This window comes from Gobio gobio, assembly GCF_949357685.1.
Source record: "Gobio gobio genome assembly, chromosome: 7".
Lineage (NCBI taxonomy): Eukaryota > Metazoa > Chordata > Actinopteri > Cypriniformes > Gobionidae > Gobio > Gobio gobio.
Genome location: NC_137103.1, coordinates 48,804,344 through 48,826,255, shown reverse-complemented (window position 1 = coordinate 48,826,255; position 21,912 = coordinate 48,804,344). Strand labels below are relative to the sequence as shown.

At 38.6% G+C, this 21,912-nt stretch overlaps 1 protein-coding gene across 1 annotated transcript in view; it reads left to right on the top strand.

Moving 5' to 3' along the window:
• hdac4 (histone deacetylase 4) overlaps positions 1-21,912 on the top strand; it is a 293,108-nt gene that overhangs the window by 7,068 nt on the left and 264,128 nt on the right. The window contains exon 2 of the mRNA XM_079822512.1: positions 13,952-14,221. Within this exon, the coding sequence (XP_079678638.1) occupies positions 14,200-14,221 (22 nt within the window). The 5' untranslated portion in view covers positions 13,952-14,199. The remainder of the gene's footprint in view (positions 1-13,951; positions 14,222-21,912) is intronic.

Below are 21,912 nucleotides of genomic sequence, written 5' to 3'. Positions count from 1 at the left end.
TTTTTGGCCAAATTGTACAAACAAGCACAGTAAAGGCATCTTAATCACAACTTTTACATTTTCTTAAATACTCTTTTTAGTAATATTTCTTATATAAAAATTTAGTTTAGTAAAAAAAAATATTAGCAGTATTATTATTGATATATAATTACATTTTTGGCCAAATTGTACAAACAAGCACAGTAAAGGCATCTTAATCACAACTTTTTAATTTTCTTAAATACTCTTTTTTTTTTTTTTTTTTTTTTTTTTTTTTTTAGGAATATTTCTTATTTTAATATTTTGTTTAGTAAAATAAACTGTAAGTCGCTTTGGATAAAAGCGTCTGCCAAATGCATAAATATAAATATAAAATATAAATATATAAATATAAAAAAATTATTATAGTTATTTTGATATATAATCTCAAATGTTTGGCCAAGCAAGCACAGCAAAGGCATTTTAATCACAATCGCAATTTTAATTTTCTTAAATACTCTTTTTTTTTTTTAGGAATATTTCTTATTTTAATATTTTGTTTAGTAAAAATATTATTATTGATGTATAATCTCATATTTTTGGCCAAATTGTACAAACAAAGTATGATATTTATGTCATATCATTATTTATGGTGTTGCTTTATCATTTTAGAGCATTGCAGCACCCATCACAATTTAGTTTTACTATATGGAAAAGAACAATAAATTGCTCCACAGATTCATACAGGTTTGAAACGACACGAGGATGAGACTTTTTATTTTTTGGATATTCGATTCAGTGGTTTGAGTGCTGTCGCCCCAGTGTGGAATCGTTTAGTGTCCGTGTCACTTTTGGTTTTGCTTAAGCGCCCGTTTGGTTTTCCATTGTGCTCTGGCAGAACTTGGCGAGGCTTCATTTGGCAGGGTTCATTTGGCAATCCCGTGTTTGTCCTAAACCCAGGATTGCAATAATGAAAAGCTTGTCTGTTTATATGATGGGTTTAATGAAAACTAAGTGTTTGTGGGCAGTGCGTCGGTTAAGGTGGTATGAACCTCATTGTCACCTAACTGTGACCCTTGAAGCTGTTATAACGCATCGCTGGGCTGGCAGGCCTAGCGGAGGACGCAAAAGGCAGACAACAGCCGAGGGAATGTAAATGACCGCAGTGACAGTGAGTGATGATTGTTCTGCCCCTCATAAAGTCCAGACGGCTCACAGTCACAAGGCTCGTTTCCTGCTCTCTGTTGATCTGAAAACAGTCAGGCCTGTATGGAAATGGAGATGCTGAATTCTTGCTGCTCAACCGATGCTCATCGGACTATTTAAGGAATCGTTGACCCTAAAATGCAAACTCTGTCAGTATTTACGCGCCCTCATGTTTACCAACCCGTATGCTGTTGTTTTTTTCCCTCCGTTGAATGCACAAGGTGAATTTTTGAATCTCATGCATCTTTTCCAACAATTCATAGTGATCATGGCTGTCATGACGTAGACATATTAAAAACTGTTAGAAGGATGGTTCACCCATAAATGAAACTTACCTTCATTTAATTTAGATATTTTAATGCCAAATTAGTATTTTTTTTTTTTGTTTGCTTGTTTTTTGTCGTCCATGCAGTTTAAGTCCAAACCAGGGCTTGACAGTGCGAGCATTTTACTCACATTTGCCACAAAAAATAGATGTGTGCGAAATGTTAAAGGGTTAGTTCACCCAAAAATGAAAATTCTGTCATTAATTACTCACTCTCATGTCGTTCGACACCCGTAAGACCTCTGATATTTGGAACACAAATGAAGATATTTTAGTTGAAAGCTGATGGCTGAGAAAGGCTTCAGATAGGCCTCCATTGGCATTCAGTACATTTACTCTCCCAAGACCCATAAAAGGCACTTAAAACGTTGTTACAAAGTCCATCTCACCACAGTGACTCTACAATAATTGTACGATGCGACGACAATAGTTTTTGTGCGCAAAAAAAAAATCAAAATAACACCTTTATCCAACTTGTTCTCGACTTCCGTGTATGCCTCCACGACGCATGCGTGAGAATATGACGCAGATCCGGCGTTCGGATACATGACCCAGAAGCGATTTGTTTACAAGCAGAGGAAGACGCGCGTGTCTAAGCTGTTGGATTCTACATTGATCGTGCTTTAGGTCTCGGCGTAGTTCTCAAAATCAGGCTAAAGTGTGCATTTCATGGATTCCCGAACGCTGGCGCTACGTCATATATTCTTGCGCATGCGTCGTGGAGGCACACACGGAAGACAAGAACAAGTTGGATAAAGGTGTTATTTAGATTTTTTTTTTTTGCGCACAAAAACTATTGTCGTCGCATCGTAAAATTATTGTAGAGTCACTGTGGTGAGATGGACTTTGTAACAACGTTTTAAGTGCCTTTTATGGGTCTTGGGAGAGTAAATGTACTGAATGCCAATGGAGGCCTATCTGAAGCCTTTCTCAGCCATCAGCTTTCAACTAAAATATCTTCATTTGTGTTCCGAATATGAACGGAGGTCTTACGGGTGTCGAACGACATGAGGGTGAGTAATTAATGATATAATTTTCATTTTTGGGTGAACTAACCATTTAAATGTATTTAGGGCCAGATTTACTAACAGCTTGCGCCAGTGCAAACCCTCTTTTGGCGTTAAACTACTGTCAGGAGTGAAAATTGGCTGCGTCTGTGTGTTCTTTAATTTTCACTTCATAGATCACGCGCAGAACTTTCCACTCCCATTTGCGCTTTTATGGAATTGCTCTCACGCTAATTTGCCCTGTTTAGTAAATCTGGGCCAAAGTATTCAAAAATAAAACTTTAATATCTTAAATGGTATAACAAACGTCTTATCGTTTTAACCTCCTTAGCTCTGGGACAATTTTTGGAGATTTCCGCCTGGATTTTGCTTCCCCAAATTGAAAATCTTCCCATACCCACATACAGTGGTCTCTAAATACACCATTTTGGTGTCATTTTACAGGAAACCCTTTGAAGTTACATAAAACAAAAACACTGCTAAAAGTCATTCACATTTAAGTTTATGCTGTCTGAGATCCCTCCCCAAAAAAAGGAGTTGCTTTTTTGGTTAAAAATAATTTTTTGAAAGTGTATATCTCAGGCCATGTGTGCTCTAGCACCCTGCAGACAGTTTTGGTTATTACAGCTCAGAGAACATATACTTGGATGTTTATCACTTTTAGCAGTGTTTTATGTAACTGCAAAGGGTTTCCTGTAAAATGACACGCAAATAGACCACTGTATGTGGGTATGGGAAGCTTTTAAATTTGGGTAGGCCAAAGACCAAATTTTGGGATGGCGCTGATGGAACCGCAGAAATGCAGCCATTACCCCGGTAACCCCGTAAACAAAGCTGCTGTGCTACTTTCTTACTCATTTGAGAACGGGGTTTTTGAGGTTTGTTTACGAGGAAAAATGAGTTACCCCAATAAAAAGGGATAGTTCACCCAAAAATGTTAATTACCCCATGGGTTTACTTGCCCTCAAGTCATCCTAGGTATACATGACATTCTTCTTTCAGATGAATACAATCAGAGTTCTATTAAAAATGTCCAGGCTCTTCCAAGCTTTATAATGGCAGTAAATGGCAGCCCAAAATTTGAAGCTCAAAAATGTGCATCCATCCATAATAAACGTACTCCACACAGCTCCAGGGGGTTCATAAATGCCTTCTGAAGCAAATCGATGGGTTTTTGCAAGAAAAATTTCAACAACATTTAAAACTTTATAAAGTAAAATATCTAGCTTCCAGCGGGCCGCCTTCCATATTCAACTCACGCAGAAAGTGTAACGCCTCTCGCAGTTCAAAACTCTTGCGCTACGTCCGACGCCATAGTGTACGCCAATTGTGCTTTTTTCGTTGAATACAGTAGGCGAATACATGCTCCATATCTCTGAAAAATCTCATAAATGGCTTCAACTTCGATTTATTACTACGCAAAACGATCATATGATTTCATAAGACTTGGACCTGAAGGAAGCTCGTTGATGGGCGTGCTCTTGCTCTCGCTCCGGTAGAAGTGCCCATACAAGGAATTCCGCCCTTCATGACGTCATACAGGGCCATACTCGAAAAAAAACTTTCCGAAACGTTTTCAAATCCTAAAGGAGTGTATTTGGTACAGAAATACTCGTCCAACTCATTTTTTTAAACTTAAGCCATGCTTAGCATGAGTCCAACTCTTTAACAGTGTAAATAAGGCAGAATGCATGAAATGGCATTAGACCCCCCCCCCCCCCCCCCTTAACATTTTGAATTAGCTTTTATTTTTATATGCATTATATTCCGTTTATCAGTTTTCATTTGAGTTTAGTAATTTAGTTATGTGCTTTTGTAATTTTTAAAAATATTTTTAAAGCTGCTGTCCGTAACCTTTTGTTTCTTGTGTTCAAGATATACAAAAATTATATAATGAGAACGTACAACATGAATCCATTTTCCAAACCGTGTTTTTGTCTTACCCTGAATCATTGTGGTTATAATAAGTGTTTATATTGGGACTATTTCAAACCGGTCTTGTAGGAACCGCTGCGGAGGAACACAGTTCCTGCGTGACTCGCCATAGACATAAACAAAGAGAAGTAGATAACGAAATATGTTTTATTTTATTCTTCTCTAATTGTTTCTTTAATATGAGGAGTTTTATATATTATCGCGACTGGTATAGATCTATCCATGTTAGATATAGATCCGGGTCGCTAAAGACGCGAATATGTAAGAATGTTTGGCGACACAGTCATGCATTTAAGGGTTAAATATTTACTATTTAGGTGTTATTTTATTTTTATTTCTGTTTTAAATCAGGTTAAATTTGTATTAATTTCCAGTTCCAGTTTGTGCTTCAACTTAAACTTTAGTTAGTTTCCAAAGCAACATTTCTCATTTTTGTTCAGTTTTTCATCTATGTTATTTCAGCTTCATTTCAATGAACAAAAATGTTTTTTTTGTTGTGCGTAATGATAATAACCCTGATGACAGCTGGAAAAGCTGTGTTCTTCTGTAGTATACAAAAGGAAAAAAAAATAGCTTATGAATTTGGAACGCCATGAGGGTGAGTAAATGGCAGAAATTTCATTTTAAGCTGAACTAATTGCTTTAATGAACACTTACTGCATCAAATCACTGGTTAAAACACACGCAATCTGTTGCTGACCAGCCCATTTTATTTTGCATGTCTTGTACCATTTTACACTGCCAAAACAAGACGTCAGTGGTCGAACGAATTCCTTAATGAAGCATTTGGCCAATTTAATGGCACAGAACCCGCCACCACGCCAGTCCTGGAAAGGAACGTTGAAAATCACTGCCTGCCTGGTAGTAGATGTGGAGTTTCTTTGCAATAAGGTTCCCTCAAAAATTGCGCAACTTTATTGTTTTTTATGGAATGTGACACAAAGTGCTTTAACTGGGGTTTAGCTGAGGCAAAGACACTAGGGAAAAATAGATTTTTATGGTCAGCCGTGGAACTGGCTTCCCAAAAGCATTGCTTTCTTTGTTGATTCTCAGCTTAGACTCATTCAAACCTGCCAAACTGTAAATGGTCACCCCCATCAAAAGCACAGTCATTATCTTTTAAACATTCATTAGCTCTTCTAGTGCGGTGTAATGGCTAACCGGTGTTATATTTGGCCTGCTGGTGTTTCGTCCTGTAGCGTACATGAGCGAGCGCCGTTGAGTATTGTACAAACACAGGCGACATCCTGTCATATTGGATTGGGTGTCGTTTTCCTGCTGAGCTCGGTAGAGCGGCTTTTCTGTTCGGGCCTGTCAGCCTGTGTCAGGTCTGCTCCTCCGTGATGGTCACTCTAGACGGCTGACCGGCTGGCGGTGTTTGGGTTTTTTTGTCCCAGACGGGATGATGTAAGACCGAAATGCCGCAGAGGGTATGCAAGTCTCTTCCCTTTCCCTCAGGTTAAACCCACACCCCCAGACATGAGCAGTCAGGGCCAGTGGACGCTTGACCGACTTTGGCTGATTTTTGGCCTGAAGCTATCTGTTAACATTGCGCCCCGCTTCCTTGACACACTTTTGCGTAAAAGTAGGCCACCATTCCTATTCCTGTTTTTGAAAATGTCTTTGTGTTTGTCTAGTTGTTATGTTTGCAGGGTTCCTATCTTGGAAAACTTGGAATAATGTTTTTTTTTAAGGCCAAGGCTGATAGAGAGCTTGAGCACCCTAATGATAAATCAGTTTATTAATAGCAAATATGAAGTCCATTTTAATTTTTTTTTTTTTATTTGATCTATATTTATAATTATTTTTTAATATTTATTTGTATTTGATGAGTTTTTCTTCTTTCTTTGTCAACTATTACCACAATTTTCATATGAATGTTTATTAATACACTTTTTATTAAAATGTAAGTTGACAAGTCGACAATTGCGAATTAAAAAAAGTATTTTTTTTAAATAAATAATATTTGAGTTGTGCCAGGCTTGACCATGCATCTCTAGACTATTGTAGAAGGAATGATATTGTAATATTTATTTTTATATTATCTATATTTATTTTATTGATTTTTTTTGTTTGTTTGTTTAACAACTTAATGTATTTTCAATTGCCGTAGTTTAAAAAAAAAAGATTGTAGAATGATATTGTAATATTTATGTTTGTATTTATATTTTTTATATTTATTTTATGTATTTATTATAATTATTTGACAACAAAAAATTGTTGATTGCTATCATTTTTATATTTTAGTTTTGGTTGGCTTTACCATGCATCTTTAGACTGATGACAAGTGTTAACTGTATATTAATTATATTGTAGAAACAATAATATTTTGTGTGTGTGTATGTATATGTATAAATTAATAACATTTTAATGTAGTATTTTTTTTATAATCTAGTTGTGGCTGTCTTGTATGCATCTTCAGACTGTGGTACCAAATGTTAATGAAATTAAAAAAAGAAAAGAAAAAGAATCCTGTAATATTTTTATATATTATTAATGGTTTTATTAATATTTGACTTGATCTGAAATTTCCTAATCATTTCAAAGCCAGCATTTTGGTATCGAGCCAAGTCTAGTGGACTTTCAACTTGCGTCAGAAACCCCTTTTTAGACAGATATGTTTCATTTAAATCCATTGTGTGTGGTTTTTATCTTATCATTTATCAGATGTTTTTTCATCCGTCTGTCTGTGTTAGAAGACACCGCTGACACTTAGTAGGAATGACAATCATTTGGTACGTGAGCAACATGACTGAAATATCAAACGTAGCGTGATGGCTAGCGAGCGTGGAAACCAGCCGCTTGAAAAGATCAACACTTACATGCAGTTAACATGTCTTGACACACTTATACGGCCCAAAATAAATTCAAGAGAAACCCTTTTACTAAAATAGGTCTGAGCTGAGAATAGCAGTGGTACTCCGGAGGGAAACGTCTCTTTCCTTGCGGCTCTTCAAATGCCACTTTGACTTTTATATCAGGGGTTTCCCTTAAGTCAACCCTGCGTCACTGCGGTTCACACGGTCACGCTGGTCTTGCTGCCGGGGCCATTTGTGGTTTGGGACGAATGTAGTCGGTCAGCGATCTCTGAGCCGTGAGGGAGTAAGTGACTGAGCTGTAGTGTTCATTTCGGGTCAGGGAGGAAGCTCACTCCATTAAATACTCTCAGGAAAACATTACGCCTCATGTAGACGGACAGAACTGCAAATGATGTTAGAGAAGTGGGTTTCTTTGGCAGCTCTTAAAGGTGAAGTGTGTTATTTTAGTGAAATTTCTGTTTTCCACTTTTCAAACACTATTCAATAGAATTGTTCATTCACTGAATTTAAAGGTGCAGTATGTGATATTGACAGCTAGCAGTTGAAATGGCTACTGCAGTCCTAATTCAAAATAATGGAGAGACTTGTTTCCCCCTTAAGAATTTAATTGTTTTTGTTTAGTTTCCATTTGTTATTTTTTTTTAGGGGAAAAAAATACTCCTTTGAAATGGTTCTTTTTAATGAATGAAAAAGGGAAAAAAGGTGAGTTAGGGTAAACGGCAACAAACAAAGTTAAGTCTGACACCGAGAAAGGGACCGATGGCCGGCCAGCTAAGAAGAAACGACATTTGGAAAAACGTTCATTACATAGAAGTGGAAAAGAAAACGGAATGTGTTGTGGAAAACGATGGGGAGAAATGTGGCCACAAAATCACCACCAATTATCTAGCCTCCGCCAGATCGGAAAAAAACGTAACTGGTGTGCGATGTCCTCAGATGTAGCATTTAAGTTGAATACGGAAGACGATCTGGTGGAAGCTAGTTAATTTACTTTATAAAGTTTTAAAAATGGATATTGTTCTTACACAACCACTTTGCTTCGCTTCATAGGGCCTTTATTAACCCCTGGAGCAGTTATATGATGTAGGGCTGGGCGTTAAAACGATAACAATATGTATCGCGTTAGACACGTAATCAATATCAATAACAAAATGCGTTCGATAAAACGTTTGATTTTTTTTTTTTCATTCGTCGGAACAAACCAGAGGTTGCGAAGCAAGTTTGGTTGCATGAACAAACACTCTCTGGTAACCTAGCATCGTACGAAGGGACACGCTAACAGCCAATCATGTAACAGTATCATGTTTGGTTGTGCCATATTGTCTCGTGTTGGATTCTTCAGTAACAGAACCGGCGTGGAGTGATAAGTGGAAAATGAGTGCCGCAGCAAGCGAGGAAATTGTTGATAAATCAGAAAAACAAGTCCGCTCGCAGTTTTTTGGATTGTATAAGTCTGACCGTAGTCAGACCAATGTTGTCTGCAATAGTGTTGTCAAAAATATCGATATTTCGATATGTATCGATACTGAAATATCTGAAACGATACTCCTTTTCTACAGTATCGATATCAGCAGCGCTCTCCTCTCCGACCGACAGCGAGTTGACATGCACCCGCCTCCTCTCATTCAGTCCGGTTAACCCTTTGAACACGGTGCGCGCGCGTTCTGCTGGATTTTTCCTTTTGACAGCCTGTTGGTGTGACCGGTCTGAATTTCGCGCGGGATTGCACATAATTCTACTCATTCCCGCAGATTTCACGCTGGCATCTGAAGCGCACGCATACCGTGAAATAAAGATGCCTCTGACATACAAGTGCAAAAAAAGAAATACTCTGGTTAATCTTCATTGTAAAAAATTAAATACAATGTTAATTTAAATTTGCTTACTTTGTTTTTTTAATATTCAGTTTCTTATCTGAATACTGTTAGGCCTACCTGAAAAAATAAAGCAGTCTATTTCATTTGTATTTATTCTGTTGTATTTATTAGTGCTATTGTTTGTAATTTGTTTTTGTTCTTATTTTATTACTGTTTACTCGTCTTTTTAAATTCAATTTAACATTTGAAATCAAGCCTCTTTGTGCTGTATGTAAGCTATTGCAACACAATTAGTTAGCAAATATGTATAAGATAATTGTAATGGTAATTGATCAATGTTTATATATGAGAAAAAGCTTAAAAGCTTTATTATATAAAGTGATCTCTTCAGAATACCTTTTTAATTGCCTAGACTTTCAATAGACGGAAAAAAAAAGCAATTATATTAAAAATATCTATTTGACAGTGTATGCAGCGTTTTTCCCCCGTGGTATCGAAAATGGTATCGAATATTGATACTTTTTTAGGTATCGTATCGAAGTTAGAAATTCCAGTATCGTGATAACACTAGTCTGCAAATCATGCAAGACCGTCGTCCCCACCAAGACTGGTAATACCACAAACTTGTTTTACCACCTTAAAGGTCCCATGGCATGGATTTTTTTTATTATTTTATAATGTTTCCTGAGGTGTACTTATATTGTTAGTATGGTTTTTACATTATAAAAGGTCATAATTTACATTATGTTCACATTATATATGTTATATCCACATCCCTTATCCCAATAAAGTCACCAAGTTTCATATCTTTCCGATTGAAGCCGTGATTTTTAGAATTTCAAAACCGAAAATTTTCCCTTTTAGAAATGACCGAAGAGCAACAGAGGGTTAAAAGGGCTAATTTCTGCTATTGATGGCTCATTTTGTAAATATAAGCAACTGATTTAGACGCGCAAACTGGGTGCCGGTGTGATGAGACGTCATGCTTGGCCAGATTCGCCTCGAACTCGCGCATCTTCGGTTGCGGAGCCGCGCGGAAAGTTCACCGCCAAGCGAAATGCGGTCTCATGCTCTTAACGTGCACGACTGCCCACTCCGCGTTGACGTAATTTTTGCCGCGCATACCCTTGCGCTCGTGCGGACGCGTTGAGTATAAACATGTTTACATTTTAATTATTTGAGTGTTTTCCATGGTTGTGTTGACATTTAACTGAGGGGATTTTATAATCAGAGGAAGGTTAAGTTTGAAATAAAAATGTTTAAATCAATGTAATATATTTTTCTTCTGGTCCTTATTTTAAATAGTTCATAAAAAATATCAAGACCGATATGAAACGCTTGTATCGTGATACAGTTTTCAGCCATATCGCCCAGCCCTAATATGTTATGTATGGATGATGCACTTTTATGGACTTCAAAAAAGGACTGCCATTATAAAGCTCGGAGGAGCCAGGAGATTTTGAATATAACTGATTTTATTCTTCTGAAAGAAGAATGTCTCATACATCTAGGATGACTTGAGGGTGAGTAAATCATGGGCTAACCCTTTAAGAAACCTAAATCCTTAAATGGAATCAGAACCAAAATTGTTAAATTCCCATTCCTTTTTCATATATGCATTGATAAAAATATTATAATAGCTGTTTCTTCAGTTGTATACTTTACCTACAACTCAAATATGTCATTGAGGCTTGAGTCTCCTCCCATGCTTTCTCACATTTACTCGAGATCCTTATCCACTGTGTCCATGCACGTCCACTTTCGCTCTTTGTTTATTGCGCTCATGGGGCGGGAATGGCGCCATGTGAGACATGTGATGACAGCAAGTGCAAAAGCCTGCCGGAGGAACTGGAACTAAACTCCCTCCAGTACATGTAATCCACGCCACCTGGCCCCAGTGAGAAGCCATACTTACTTTGAGAGGAAAGCTGGAAAATCAGACGTCCCGTAAAGATTGTGTGTGGTTCTGCAGAGACGTGCTTCTCTAAAGCAAACAGATTTATAGAGTATTATGCTTCGCTTAATTCTGGGGCCTGTGATGCAACACCTTTTCCTGGTGTGCGCGGAAAAATTCACGTCAGCTTTGGGAGTTGCTAAGATTAAATCACATTTTCTTGGCACGTTTAATTGGGATCGAGTACATGCAGTTTGTGATTTTTGAGGGCATAGATGTGTGGTTTGGAGTCGTCTTGTGTAAATGTGAAGCAGGCATGCCCTATAGGAGGTTTCCCTCATCGCAGCAGGTTTTTTTAAATGGGTTTGACTGAATTTAGAACAGCACTAATGTAAAATGGTGTTATTTTAAAATTTTTTCCAATTATTCATGAGCTAGGATAAATTTTTTTGAATTTATGATGGTCTGTGATTTGCTGACAGATGAATTTTATGCGTCCACTTGTTTTCTTAATTTAAGTTACAATAAAATAAAAATTGGGGTGTGTCACACTTGGCATGTTTGGTTTACAGTATAAAAACAGTATAAATAACACATTTTTCTGTGCAAACATAATCAAAGTACTATCTCAATATTCAAAGTGCAAACAGAGACCAGAGCCAAGAGGTGGTTACAACTACACCGGATCCTAAGATAGCTTAATATTGGGAGACAGGCTATTGTATGTTGCCTAATTTGTGTGCATCAGGCTGCTCACATTTTACTTTCGCTTTCGCGATCACTATGTGTATAGGGAGCGGCGGAACTGAGCACACATTCTACAAGATAAGACATTTATCTGACGCTTAAAGGGTTAGTTCACCCAAAAATGAAAATTCTGTCAGTAATTACTTACCCTCATGTCGTTCGACACCCGTAAGACCTCCGTTCATCTTCGGAACAGAAATGAAGATATTTTAGTTGAAATCTGATGCCTCTGAAAGGCCTCCATTGGCACAATGGCACTTTACACTCTCAAGACCCTTAAAAGGTACTAAAGACGTCGTTACAAAGTCCATCTCACTACAGTAGTTCTAAAATAACTTTATTAATCGGTGAGAATAGTTTTTGTGCGCAAAAAAACCCTAAATAACGACTTGCATAGTGATGACGATTTCAAAACAAGGCATCATGAAGCTTCGAAGCGTTATGAATCAGTGAGCCGAATCATGATTCGGATCGCGTGTCAAACCGCCAAACTGCTGAAATTTGGCGATTCAAACCGCTGATTCATAATGCTTCGAAGCTTCAAGATGTTCGAGTTCCGGTCCCCATGCAACTCATACCATTGGCTTACCTGCTTCTGAGGGGAGGGGCTTACCGATAGGTCAATTGAAGTGACTGTTATCCAACTGAATTTAAAAAAAAAAATTCTATAAAAAAAGCAAAACGGCAGTGGAGGTGGTTCCGCGGTGGGCACCGTGATGCAATGTAAACATTTAGGTGGCATATTCTATGTTAATTTCACCCAGGGATGTACGATTAATCGAAAAATAATCGAAACCGACATTCAGAACCTCTAACCGACGTATTTTCCTCATGTCGGTTATTTCGGTTTTAGTCACGTGACTCCGCCCTGTCAGTCACATCAAGTGCAGTTTGCAGGCACACAGAGAGATGCAGGAGCAGTTATCTTTGTTTATAGATGCCCAGAATCACCATAGTAACTGCATGTTTTACACAGTTTATACAGGTAAGTTAATTGCTGTTCTTATAGCCTATGCGCGCGCTGAAGGCAGACCTCTTTCATATATTGTGACACGTGAACACTCACACAGAAGCTCGCACAAGACGCACATCACGTGAAGATCGCGCGCAGAGAGGAGCGCAGAAACGCAGTGTCAACGCCGTCCTGTGACTAAAGTAAAGTCACTAAAGTAGCTTAGAAACTCAACCGGTATAGGCATATATTTTAATACCTTTTGAAGTAAGTACAAACCACAGCTTCATAATGAATAGAGACGGTATGAGTAATTCACACACACACAATCACGCTCTCATTAATGCATTCAAATAAATGTAATCTAGGCCTACTGTGCTAATTTATCTGTATCTGATGTACAACAAACAGAAATCTGCCCCATAGACAATAACTGCTGAAAGTGAACCGTTTCCTTCAAGTATTTTAAAATCACAAAGAAATTCACCAATTGTTGCGTGATGGGATTTTCGTCCTCAAAACTCCCAAAAGAACTGTTTTGAATTGTTAAGGTCCCGAAATCAGAAATTCTCTCCGATTCCCATCCCTATTAGCCTTACCAGCCCTACTTGCCAGAAACATGGTATTCGGATAAGCCTACCCTCACAGACTGAGAGATTTTCCTTTACTCTAGGCCTCATTCCTCTTGGAACAGCTGATGTTTATGATTACATAACATGGCTAAGCTGTGAAGTCCTGCTGTGTGCTAGACTGCTCCAGATACTGTTGTTATGCTGACAGACAGGTTCCTTTGTTCCAGGTGGACATAAGGAGAAACGTACACACGCGTATTGTGGGGCGAGCTGCGTTATGTCTGCTTGACGTGATTGTTATTGTCAGTTCAGTTCAGCTTTGTGACAGCAAATATGGCAGGCTGGGAGGGAATGTGTCAGCGTTGCAGATTGGTAAAGGGTGGTTTACACCCGTCCCGCCGCGTGTCAAAAATGTGTCACGGCGTCCTTCTGCTTTGGCCTTTGTCATGCTTTTGTAGAGGAAAAGCCCACTTGAGTGACGTGCACTTCATCTCTGGCTCTGTTGCAAAAACTAGTGTGGTCCCGTTGACCAAGCGCTAAGGTAACATTGCACGTGAAGGTAATCCCAAAATGTGCTTTTCATATGTTGTGCTAATTGTACGTATAGAGCATTCAAAATCACTGTCAAGGTTATATTTCAGTTCAAGATGTCAGCAAAGCAGCTCATTAGGTATTGAAACACAGCCATTACATCATTTCTTCTTTTGCTTTTTTGACAGTTCAAGCCTAGTGAAGAGGAACCTACACACAGAGCTGGATTACGACCAGAGGGGGCGCTATGAGTTTCTGAGATTGTCCTTTTTACCCGTCCCGCGTCTCTTTTGACTCGTCTTTCCATTCAACATTGGATGGTGACCAGCCAACGAGTCCCAGAGGAGCCGTGAGGTGTTTCTCACATCCTCATCTGCCAGGACACACTCCTCCTATTATCAACCCAGTCACTTCAGAAAGAGCCGTCGCTGCCACAATGAGTTCCCACAGCCGCCCAGGTAAGAGCTCTTTGTGGCCCTTCAGTGCTTTTCATCTAAGGTTACCCCGCTCAGAACAAGATAAACACTATGGAATCAGCTCTGCTCCGGTTTCAATTACATCTGTCTGTAAATAAACCTTTTGTGATCCAGATATGTGCCATTGCAAACCCGTTTTTCTCGGTAAAGGAGGATAGTGTTTCTCTGCTACAGGAATAGCACGTGATTGGGCTTTGAGGGTTGAGAATCAGCCTTGAGATGCCAGAAAAGGCTTTTGAGCAGCTTTTTGATTCGCACTCAAATATCTGTCCTCTCGACTTTGCCAAGGCCGCCTTGTCCAACTGTCAGCTCGAGGAGGAGTTTGATTATTCTTGGAAAAAATTGTAAGCTGTGCTTTCTCCCTGGCTTCCTCTCGTCCTTTATCTTTCCTCTTCTCTCTTTCTGCATATACTTTCCTTTTTGTGTTCGCAGAGGAAAAGGTCAAAGAGTTTTAGATGGTTTCTTTTCAGTGAATCACCCGCTAGACAGATGAGCACTCAGTAGTCATACTGCTTCATCCTGTAAGCCATTGGGTTAGTAAAGCAACGCAAGGTCAGTTATAGGGATTTTGCAACGATTAATGATGTGGTTGAAATCCAGGCAATTCAATAGGAATCTTCGCGATTGTGAATTTTGTGTGAGGGTGAAAGATTTCAACACGCAGATTTCGGGTTTAAGGGGTTCAACGGGTTCAAGTTGAACGCAGCTTGGTTTGAACGTGACTTCTGTTTGAGCTGTGCTTCATACATTGATACACTATTGACGATAGACAATTTCAACCTTTTTGCATGCAAAATTTGGCTAACGTTACGCGATTGTGGTGTTCTTAGCCTAAACCTGCCTTAACTGTGGCAAAATCACTGTGACGCTGATGGGTTATTGCTTTTAAAAAATGAAAAGATGGGTCTCGGTCCACTTTCAAATGAACTCAGGTGAGGTTCGACCATAAACTGTAAAAAAAAGTATGGCCGTAGTGTCTGTGACGTCACCCAGAGGGTTCTGAAGAGCAGTTTTGAAGCCTCAAAGTCGGCCGTTGCCATCTTGGCAGCGCGTCATCGCGCGTCACTTCCGGATAACTGAAAATGGCTAAAGAGGCGGGAAGTGGGTGGAGCTGAGGTGACGTGATGACTAACAGACAGCAGACAAACAACAATCCCCCTATCACTCAAAGTGGCCTCACACTTAATTATGCAGAACTTTAATGGTGCGTTCACACCAGACGCGAATGACGTGATTCGTGCGAGTGATTTATATGTTAAGTCAATGCAAAGGCGCGAATGGACATTCTGCGGTGCGATTCGCGCGAATGACATGGCGCAAATTGAGTGAATCGCCCGAGTTGAAAGATCTAAACTTTTGGCGGATATTCGCGCCACGTTAACCAATCAGGAGCTTGCTCTAGTAGTGACAACAATGAGGAGAAAATCTGAATTAATATATGGTTCAGACAATATGATTATCACTGTGATAACATTAAATGACATGAAACACAGCCCAGTCTCTTTTTGTTAAATGCAAGTTTATGTATGATCATTAATACAAAAGTATAAGTAAAAGGTATAATAAGCTATACATGAATTAAAGCAAACAATTCAGTCAAACATTCAAAGTCAGTGCTAGTCTGCTACAACGGTAACGTAAAGTTATAGCCTAAAAATAAAAAAGTAATGGAACTTCACTTTGCCCTCAGCCTAAACGATTTGCCAGGGAACAAATCATAGATCCATGAGACCAAAGATCGCCCGTTACATATACACAAGACGAAATATTATAGCTCAAGACACCACAGAGACATCAGAGCCAGGGGCAAATGTCTGAAGGACTAGCTGAGGAAAGGCTGCTCTCGCTGGGGTTAACGAGCGCCGCTGATCCACTGGAGCTCACAACTCCGAAAATGCCATATAAAATGTTCAAATAGGCACTCTTTTTATAAATAAATCACAGATTTGGGCCTTTAAACAACTACAAGTCATTATCGCCTGAAAAAGTCTTAAAACTACGTTTTGTCACACATTAACAGTAGATTTTAACAAAAAAGACGTGTAAACACAGCCCTTGTCAGCCATTTCTCAACGAGACGAGCCGGCTGGCAGAAGCCCCTCCCATGACGCGAATTCGCGTCTGTTGTGAAGTGAATGTCACGCGCGAATGAAGCGAATTTCACGCGCGAATGAAGCGAGTAAACTCATAATGTTCAAGCGGCCAACTTCGCGCAAATAGCGCAAATTATTTGCGTCATTCACGTCCGGTGTGAACGCTACATAAGGCTTTATATAATGTAAACAAATGAGTTATAAAAAAAATCCACCCTTCTCACAGTTTTCATGAAGGGCAAAATTTGCCGTATAGACCAAACCTACAATTTGTACCAGGCTTTAAACATGTTTTTTCTGCTGTAAAGTTGGGCATTTTAAAATGGGGCTCAATGAGATTCTGCTCCTTTCTGGAGCCTGTCCCTAGCGGCCAGTTGATGAATTGCAGTTTAAGTCACTTCCGTATTGTCTTCAAGAGAAACTGCGGGAGGTTGCCGCTTGGGTTCGACTGAAATATGAACGCAACACGGACCAAAGACACGTAAACAACCCCAAAAAAGGACATGATGTCACAAGATGCAAACCAAAAATGGGCAGAATGCTTAAGCATACCTGTTTTTTCTTGTCATAGTCGTGATGTTGCCCATCACAGTTCGGTACAGGCATCAGAACCATGTCTCCTTGCAGCAGATCTTGGTTTGTGTGTGTGACGAGTTATTCTTACCGATGTTTTGACTCTTTTACACATTTCTTAAGCTCTTCACGAGTTATCAGCTGGTTAAATACCACCATATGCAGGCTATGCATGTTCAACAAATGCATTTAGCTTAGCACATAGTTTTGGATGTTCCGTCACAAAATATACGTCCTAAAAACTTTTTTTGTTTCTTTTAGCTTCAGTGTTAAAAAAGACAGTGTGAACGCTTAGAGAACCAGGACTGAATATATAATTTTCTTTTTTGGTCTGGACCAAAATAACTAAGGACGTTTTCACACTTACCTTGTTTGGTCCAGATTTTCGGACTTTTCAGTTTGGTCCGAATCAAAATTGCAGGTGTGAAACCTCCCCCGTACCACGGGCCGGACCAAACAGACGAAATTTGGTCAGACGAAAAGAGGTAGTCTCGGTCCGGATCAAACTGAACAAAGGTTCGGTTCGTTTCTAGTGTGAAAGCATTTTCTGTATGGTTCGGACTTTCAGACCATTTACAGGAAGTTCCTGTTTATGTTTAAATATTATGTTATTTTTAAATTCAATCTAGGCTACATTGATTATGAAAAGTGAAAATATGCGCAAAATGTCAGAAGACAGAAAGTCAGAAATAATTTTGAACAAAATTTTGTATGATTTTGCTTAGAAAGCATTTCTTTAATGGGAGTTTCGTTTTGTATAAATTGTATCTTAATTTTAATCAACGTTTAATCAGATAATTGCCTGGATTTAATAAATAAGAAGCAAATAGTCTATAGCAGACAATAATCGCGGGAGCGATCACATGTTTTACACATGAACTGGAGCCGGTCTCAAATAAACCGAAACTCAGCTGGCTACTTGCCTCACAAACATGAGAAATATGTGTATATAAAGCTTGAAATGTCCACTTTTAAACGTAACAAATAAAAAATAGTCAAGCAATGCGCACTGTTCAATAGTGGCAACGATATGCGTCTGTTCATTCATTCTTGTCAAAGACGCTGACATCAGACGCACGTCCATTTACAAACCAATCAATGTCCAGATGCCGCCCACATAGATGATGACGAGTGGACGCAAGTGCGTCATGTAAAGTTCTTTAGTCCGCTCGCATAACTGCAATGTAAAACCAAACCAAACTAACCGAATGTATCAAAACATGAACTTCGATTCGGACCGTGGTGCAGACTTTCAGGTGTGAAAACGCCCTAAGAGAACCGAACTAGAAGTGTGAACACACCCTTTTTTTTTCTTCTTTTTTTTTTAAATCATACTGACCCCAGACTTTTGAACAGCAGTTTATGAATGTGTATATTGAAATATTTACATGCAATATGGTTTTCATCAAAATATTGTTTTATGTGGTGTTGAGAGCAGTGTTTTGTTCCACATGAGTAGATTACAGAAACAACACACATTAGCCAATCATCTCACTCCTGATCTTCTCAAAGGGTTAAAGACTTGGCCGTTGGTGGTCTGTGTTGCTAATCCAGGGTTGATGTAATAGTTTTGTACTCTCCAAGCTGGATTGGAGATTTGGAGGCCTGATGTAACCTCTCACACATCCCGTCCACTAATCCGCTTTTGGTCCGAAAGAGCAATTTCACCCGGGGATCGCCAGCATCAGTCTAATCTGGTGTTTCTCATCAGAGGAGGTCATTCCCTGATCTCTCCCTCACTGCATTTTCTTCCACAACACATTCCTCCAGCATCTGTTGACATTACCCAGTGTGCCTCAATGTGAACTTTCTTCTCGAGACCCCTCCTTCTGCACAGATAAGTCAGAAATTATAGATTATAATAATATGGATATTTTTCTTACAAAAACACATTGCGTTGCTTCAGAAGGCCTTTATTAACCCCCTGGAGTCGTATGAATTACTTTTATGATGGATGTGCTTTTTTTTGGGGGCTTCCAAAAAATAGTACCATTCACTCCCATTATAAATCTTGGAAGAGCCAGGATATTTTTTAATATATAACTATAATATAATCTAACTCCAATTGTGTTTGGTTGAATGAAGAACGTCATATACACCTAGGATGGCTTGACGGTGAATAAATCATGGGATAATTTTCATTTTTGGGTGAACGAACCCTATAAAGTTTTTGTGTCTGCATACTAAGCTGGTATGGAATTACGATGACATTAAGGAAAAATAAAATGCACACGTTAGCTTTTAAATAAATGATTTAGTGTACAAAGATTTTGTTTATGTTCTCTAGTTCATTCAGGTGCTTCACACAAACCCTTGGCCTCATTTGGTACAGCAGGGTGTTTCTTCACTCATTCATCCCTTTACTCCCAGCTCTCCTATTCCACAGCATTTGCAAACGCTTGCGCTCAGTCCCGGAGCTTAGGCCATTGAAAGCTGCTGTTTGATTGTCAGCTTGCCGCCATCGTCCCAGGAGCCACATGAAAAGCAATGGCTGATTTGCCAGTAACGATGAATATCGCTCTAGCGCTCTGGGCTCGCATTTATTTCAGTACCTCAGAAGCTTTTGCCTGAGGCTCTGCGATCTCATTGGCCCTTCATGCATTTGAAGGTGGACAGCTTGATGTACTTTCATTTCTCTCCAGACCTTCTGGATTGGCAAACAGGGTTTTGATCCGGCTGTATCAAAGTCCAGACTTCCTTTGGGAATATCAGGCCGTTCCGTTCTGTTGAGTTACTGGGCGATGGAGCCCATTGTTTGACACTTTTTGTTTTTGTTTTGTGTACCCAGTTGCATGAACTACCCAGTTTAGCCCAGCAGGCTGACATCATGGCTGCTATTCTGCAGGCTTTACTGCTCCAAACAACTGGCACTAATGGTGTATTTTCCCCAGGGCAGCCACTTGATCCAGATGTAGACGCCAGTGTACCGAGCTCCCCTACAGCAGACTTGTAATCGCAGTCTGTCACTGTTTTTAGTCGGGCTGTGCAGCTGCAAACCTGCCTGCTCCTTAGTCAATCTCTGTTTATGCTGTTTTACTGCCACCATTGAGTCTAAGAATAGTTCTTGATAAGTCGTAACCCATAATCCTCTTGTGTGAAAGAACCTAGTGCTGTACAGTCAGATTGGTGCATTGTAGTAATCCTTGAATAATCTGATTCGGCATTAATTGTTGGTTAAAGTATCAAATTGGGAAACCACTTTTTATGTGTCTATATTTTTATATTAGAAATGTTAGAAGGAGAAAAATAACTTATACCGAATCGTCTTTGTAAGTGAACTGAATCGGTCATTTTCTCTTACAGGATTCACAAGCTCTCACACTGTGGTAATTTTTTTACATGCGCTACACTTCAAAAGTTTAGGATCTACAAGATTTTGTAATATTTTGTAGGGATGCACTGGAATGAACATTCTGGGCTGATCCCGAAAATTCTGAATGTATCGAATGCTTTTTAGAAATTATTTATTTATTATTATTTTAAATGTGCTTTTTTTGTATAATAGTATTGATATTAGACTGAAATTCAGTCATTTTAATGATACAAGCCAATACAATAAAATAATCACACTTTTATTGAAAGTAACACACTAATATTGGACACAAAACATATCGATGTATTATTATTCAATCAGTTCTATGCAACAAAAAAAATATTTAAATGATCTAAATAATGTATAATTTTCGGCCGCCGAAAATTTGGTGTATTCCTAATATTTTTAAATTATATTATGCTCACCAAGGCTTTAAATTACATTAAAAACAGTAGGATTGTGAAATATCATTACAATTTAAAATAACTGCCTTCTATTGTAATATATTTTTAAATGTAATTTATTCCTGTGATGCGAAGCTTAATTTTCAGCATCATTGCTCCAGTCTTCAGTGTCACACGATCCTTCAGAAATCATTATATGCTGGAAATATTTCTTGTTATTATCTGTCTTAAAAACAGTTGTGCTGCTTAATATTTTGGTGGAAACTGTTTTTTTTTTTTCAGGGTTATTTGATGAGCATTTAAGTAAAATTATAATTGTCCTAACTCTCTTTGTTGATCAGATTAATGTGTCCTTGTTATATAAATGTATTCATTAAAAATATCTTATTGATCCTGAACTATTGAACAGTATGTATAAACTGCGGTCGGATTAAAGTGATACGGATTGACTGAAATCCGTGCCTGTAAACTTTCGTCAAAGATTTTTTTCTTTCTTGTTTTCTTTGCTTTCTTGCTTGCTTGCAAGTTTGAGATTTAAAACGAGAAGGTGGAAAATATGTCCTGCTGTTTATGAGGGGCGGACAGATTTAGATGGTTGAAATGTGAATCATAATGTGTTTTTTGTAAAATGCGAGTACACGGTACAGTGATAGATTCATGCTTTCCTTGAAGTTTTATGTGGCATCACTAATTCCTACTATTTTGAATTGCACTGGCCTGATGGGATGCTTATGTGTTTTTATTTAGTAGGACTACACACATTACCACTTTGTGCAATACTAAAATAATGGGCAAACTTGTGTTTATTTTATTATTTTGAGCTGACATTTTGTTGGGTTGCTTCATTTGGTCTAGTCCTATGGCCATTGTTTGAACTATTAAACCAATTAGTGTTCCTATCTTGTTTCACAGAGTTTAATCATGATATTTGAGTGTTTTTTGTGTCTCATTATGTGTAATTATCTCCTTCTCGGCATTCCGAGGGCAGGTTTTTCAGGGAAATTTTCTTTCCGCCATAAAACCCAAACTATGTCTCCATGACTTCCAGTCAGTTTGTCCATTCATTAAATAACCTCGTGCTAGGAGTTTTGCTTTTTTGCCAGATTTAAGGCTGGTTAAGTTGTTGGGAGTAAGAGAAAATTGCCATGTTGCCAAAAGGCCATGACGGTGTGAGGTAATTTGAGTGTTGTTAAAGGTAGCAGACATGAAGTTCTGGCTATTAGTTCTGTTTAAATAGTGATATGCCTTTTTTGTGTGTGTGTGTGTTAGAGATCAAACAATATTAAATTA